A 5,640-nucleotide genomic window follows, 5' to 3' on the forward strand; every position below is an offset into this window, starting at 1 on the left:
ACTTAACCTCATGGCTTTTTGCACGTGGTCTTTGATGATGTGGATCCAATTGATTATGATCTTCTTCATTATGCAGTAGATGTACACTAGGTCCTCTTCTGTAAGAATAGAATGATTGCTCCCCCTTGGAGTAAGAATCCAAGTCACAATAAGAGCAAGCAATCTCTCATCTAGCTTTAGACCTCCCACCGAACAAGTTCTTACTTGGGCATTTTGATTCTTCAAGCAACTCTTGTAGTATTGGACTTTGTTGAAATCCTCTACTACTCCAAGGTTTCCCTTGTTGATTCTAAGGCCAACATACTTAAGACCCGCAACTACAATCCACACATCATAGGTGATCTCCATATTTACACCCTTCACATGAGAGACAAGGTTGTTTCCCTCAAACTTGAGATTGGTGTAGAACACCCTAATCAAGTCAAGGTAGATGTTCCCCTTCATCTCTAAGAACTTTCTGAGTGATTGATCTTTGAGCAACCTCCTCACATTATCTAGCTTTTGGCTTTCAGCCAATCAAAGGAAACAACTTTAGGGTTGTCTATCACCTTTGTGGTAGTTTCAAACCTATACCTTTCAATGAGGTCATTGTCTCCAGAGAACCATCCTTCTAATCTTCCTCCAGACCTTACTGCTCTGGTTTTAACTTTCTTTGAAGTGGGAGGAGTTGATCCATGACAGTAGAAAAAGGAGCAGAGAAAACTCACACAAGAAGAGCAAGAGATGTTGCAAGAGATGGCTTAATTGGTTGTTCTTGTGAGAGAGAACAACTACAACAGATTTTAAAGCAAAAACAGAACCAAACAGCATTCAATGACGTGAGTGGGTTTCAGATTTTTAGAGAGAAAAGACTTGACCAAGATCTGCACAGAAAACGTCAGAAAAAGCAGAAAATCACATGGTCATCACATGTGATCTTTGACTAGTCATAAAAGCTCTTAAATCTTTAAGATTTTGGAATATATTCCTTTATGACTTGTTGTAACTTCTTTCTGAACGTGATCAGCTTTCAACACTACTTCATTGACCAAAGATTCTTTCATAATTGTGATCTGCAATAGATAGAAATTCAAAAAGAATTAAATCCATTATTTTCACAGTGCTGTCAAACACAAAACAATCGGTTGTTTCGAGGAAACAATCGGTTGTTTCGAGGAAACAATCGGTTGTTTCGAGGAAACAATCGGTTGTTTCGAGGAAACAATCGGTTGTTTTTCTGCAGCAGTAAAAAATGATTTTGAATTTTTAATCATGAGAAGAAATGATTCAAAGTAGATGTATTTGAACATTTTAAAAAGAGATATTTAAGCATGAATATGAACTTAAACAGGAATTAAAATCAAGAAGCCTCCTTTGACCATTGAGAGCCTTTGGACAGTGAGAAATATGGGGAAGCTAGTGAGTGACTTATATCAGATATATATTGGTAATATGAAGTTACATGTAAATGTGCCAAGATACAGGAGGCATGAGGTGGTACCTAGAAGGGTGGAGAGTGAAAACAAGGGGAAATACATGGAGAATCCTAGGAAGGTGAAAGTTGTGGTCCCTGCCATCCAACACCAGAAGAGAGTAAAGGAGGTTTGGAGGGTGAAAACAGAGAGGAAAACTTTTGCAGATGTTGTCAAAGATGATTCACAAAGGTGGTGGAAGGGGCCAATCATCAAAACAGAGCAAAAGGTGTTACCTTGGATGGGGTCCAATGTGATTGGGCAGTTTCGTGATGAACTGAACTTTGAACAACTAGGTGATGAATTTGTGAAAGGAGGTATGAGTATGATTAGAGTAAGGTACATGGGGGATAATCTTGCCCTCCTTACTCCATGGGAAGGGGAAAGCATGCAGGAACTGATTAACCTCAACAATGAATGGTTTGAAGGTGTTTTTCATAGCATCAAACCATGATCAGAGGAGAACGTTGCAGGCCATAAGGTTGTGTGGTTGAGATGTTATGGGCTCCCCATAATATTATGGAATAAGGATTGCTTTTCGAAAGTGGTAGGAGAGGTAGCAACCTTATTATCCATAGATGAAGCAACGGTGATGTGGGAAAACCTGGAGTATGCAAGACTCCAAGTTCGTTTACTCAAAAACTGCAACGCTAATTTGGCTAAAAGTGTGAGGATTAATGGACAAACATTGAGCATCTTCATTGAAGAAGAACAACCTGCAAGATCTGGAGATCATTGTATATGTTACCGAAATTTCTTTGATTCCTCTGACAGTGTTTCCTCATTGTATATGTTCAATCAGTGTCAAGTGGTGTGGTGGAGGCTAGTGACGGAGGGGAAGTCCGAAGATCGGAAAAGGTGTTGGAGGGGATTGAGGCCCTAAGTGCGAATAGGACAAATGGGTTCTATTCTAGGGTATCTGACACCAGAAGTGCTGATGTACATAGCAAAGAAACAAAATCAATCACGAAAGGGGAAAATCAAGGTCAGAAGGAGACTGCGGTGGCTCCCCCTTTTAACCAGGTTGATCAACTTTGTACAGGTTCGCAAAATTACCATTATGTACATGCTGAGCTGGCCAAGTTGGTGGTGGAAATAGAATGTAAGGGTTCAATGAGTGAGCCCACTATGCCTTTGGCCAGGAGGGGGAGCGCGTGGCCCTTTTAAGTGTGGAGGAAGATTTTGAACTACATCGAACACAAAGCTTTGGTGCAGAATCTATTCCAAGGATGAGCCCCTTAGAGGAGGGCGAAAGGGGCAAACACGTCGGAGGTTTGGAGTCACCAATTTGTGAGGAAGAAGGAAATGATGATGCCAATGGGTTGCATAATTGTCATCCTTCTCGAGCAATTGGTCTCCCCATGGTGATTAGGGATCAAGGAGGGTTGAAACTGCAAGGCTCGTTCGCTACAGAGGGAGTAGAAGTGGGAAGGGGGAGCGATAACCCCTCACGGCAACGTAAAATGAAAGGCCTTAGTGAATTGATGGAGCCAAGCACTCATCCAAGACGGTCTGTTAGACTAAGTGAGAAATTGGCACAGGTGAGGAGGAAGATGTTGTCCGGAGAAGATCTACCATCGATATCCATTTCAGATGGGGACATTAGTAATTGTAACGCGCATATGCGCGCACTGATGGAACTAGGGAGGAACCTGCAGATTTTTGGGTCCTTGGTAAACAAATCGGGCTTGCTTGTCGCCGGGAGGAAGAGGAAGTGGTCCAAGAAATCCAATACATGGAAGAGCGTGATCTGGAATTCATGAAGAAGAGAGAGGTGGGTAATTCAAATAGTTCTTATGCTGATTTTTAATTTAAATATAAGAGGTTTAGGGGGAGGAACGAAAGCAAGGTATTTGAGGCGATGCATAACTATAGAGGAAGTAGAATTTGTGTGCCTCCAAGAAACAAAATCTACCCATGTCATGGAGGCTAGGTGTTAGTCCTTATGGGGGGATAATAATATCGGTTGGATCCACAATGAAGGGGATAATGGAAATGGAGGTCTTCTATCTATGTGGCACAAATAAGCTTTTAACTACGAAAGTCACAAAATGGGGAAGGGATATATAGCTGTAGTGGGCTATCATGGAAAATCTGCACAAAGGTGTTGTGTGGTCAATGTATATGCGGCGTGCACCTTGAAAGAAAAGAAACTCCTATGGGAGGAATTGTCTAAATGTAAAGATGCCTCTCAAATAGCTTTGTGGTGCTTTTGTGGGGATTTCAATGCAATAAGAAGTCGAGCTGAAAGGCAAGGGGCAGATAGGGGTGATTTTAATAGTGAGATTAAGGGTTTTAATGGGTTCATTGAATCGAACATGCTACTGGAACTGCCCATTGAGGGGGAAAAATTTACGTGGTTTAAACCAAATGGAATGGCAAAGAGCAGGATTGATAGAGTTCTTGTAACTGAAGATTGGTTAAAGTGTTGGCCTATGTGTAAACAATATGTCCAAAGGAGAGAAGTGTCAGATCATTGTGCTTTGATGATAAAGAGTTTGGAAAAGGATTGGGGTCCTAAACCTTTTAGAACAATTGACGCATGGCATTCGGAACGAGGATTTGGAGGGATGGTGGAGGAAAGGTGGAAGTCGTACTGCAACCAAGGAAATGGTTTAAAAGGGCTAAAGGAAAAGTTCAAACTCCTCAAGTCTGATCTAAAAACATGGAATAGGGATGTTTTTGGCAATCTCAACTCTATTAAAAAGGCTATTTTACAGGATATTGAGAACCTTGACCACCAAGATTGTAATGGAAAAATTATGGATAGTGGGAGGCAAACTAGATTCAATCTGCTAAGGAGGCTCTGGGAGACTGATGCAAAGCTAGAATCTCTTCTTCGTGAAAAGGCTAGAACCAACTGGCTTAAATCTGGTGATTCTTGCTCAAGATTTGTCCACTCCTCTTTAAGGTGGAATAGACTAAGGAATGAAGTGAAGGGAGTTTAGGTAGGGGGTTGTTGGTGTGAGGAGCCAAGTACTGTACGGTATGAAGCAAGAAAACTCTTTGAAGCCAGATTTAAAGCAACAAAAGATTTTAGGGTTAGACTGGATGGGGTTGAGTTTAAATCACTCTCATCTGGAGAAAGCCTGCGACTGATAGAAGTTTTTTCTGAGGAAGAAATTAAGGAGGTTGTATGGCAATGTGAAGGCTCAAAAAGCCCTGGGCCAGAAGAATTCAATTTCAACTTCATTAAGAAAAGTTGGAATTACCTTAAAGTGGATTTCGTAGCAGCTTTAGAGGCTTTTCACCAAATAGGTTATATTCCTAAGGGATGCAACGCCTCATTCATTGCACTTGTACACAAAGTTAGGGACCCCTGCAAGCTTGATCACTTCAGACCCATCTCTTTAGTGGGTGCCATTTACAAAGTCATATCTAAAGTACTAGCAGCGAGACTAAAGAAAGTGATCCCGTCTATTATAGATGAAAGTCAATTAGCATTTATAAAAGATAGGGGCCTAGTCGATAGCGTGCTTCTGGCAAATGAAGTGGTTGAGGATCTCAGGAGAAAGGGGAAAAGTGGTCTATGTTTGAAGGTTGATTTTGAAAAAGCATATGATTCAGTTAGGTGGGATTTTATGTATGACATGCTTGGTAGGTTGGGTTTCCATAGTACATGGATAAAATGGATGAGAGGATTATGGAATCAATCACTGTTTCAGTCCTTGTAAATGAGAGCCCTACGGAGGAATTTAGGCCATCGAGAGGGTTGAGACAGGGAGACCCTTTAGCCCCGTTCCTGTTTATTATAGTGGCTGAAGGCCTTGCAAGGTTAGTAAGGCAAGCTATAAAAGTCAATCTCCTGTCCGGGGTCAAGATAGGAAGAAAGGAGGTAGAGGTGAGATTTTTACAGTATGCGGATGATACACTCTTCTTTTGTGAAGAGTCCTGGAGGAATGTGGTCATTATAAAGACTATCCTAACAGGTTTTGAGCTAGCAGGTATCAATGTACATAATCATAATCTTATTAGCTTCTCAAAGATCCTGAATTGTACCCAGATGGGTCATCCGTTCAAATATCTGGGTCTAGAAGTGGGAGGTAACCTAAGGAAGAAAGTGTTCTGGAAACCGGTTTTGAATAAACTGAATGCTAGATTATGCGTGTGGAAGGGCATGTTCTTATCATTGGCAGGTCGATGTTGTGTCATTAAGTCTGTTCTAACTGCAATACCCCTCTTCTACCTG

At 41.3% G+C, this 5,640-nt stretch overlaps 1 protein-coding gene across 1 annotated transcript; it reads left to right on the forward strand.

Annotated features, from left to right (window-relative positions):
• The first annotated feature begins 3,502 nt into the window (after nucleotides 1-3,502).
• LOC137815520 (uncharacterized) lies at nucleotides 3,503-4,399 on the forward strand. The gene has a single exon (XM_068618636.1). The coding sequence runs from the start codon at nucleotides 3,503-3,505 to the stop codon at nucleotides 4,397-4,399; it is 897 nt and encodes a 298-aa protein (XP_068474737.1).
• The last annotated feature ends 1,241 nt before the right edge of the window (nucleotides 4,400-5,640 follow it).

Source organism: Phaseolus vulgaris, chromosome 1, assembly GCF_051622355.1.
Source record: "Phaseolus vulgaris cultivar YP4 chromosome 1, ASM5162235v1, whole genome shotgun sequence".
Lineage (NCBI taxonomy): Eukaryota > Viridiplantae > Streptophyta > Magnoliopsida > Fabales > Fabaceae > Phaseolus > Phaseolus vulgaris.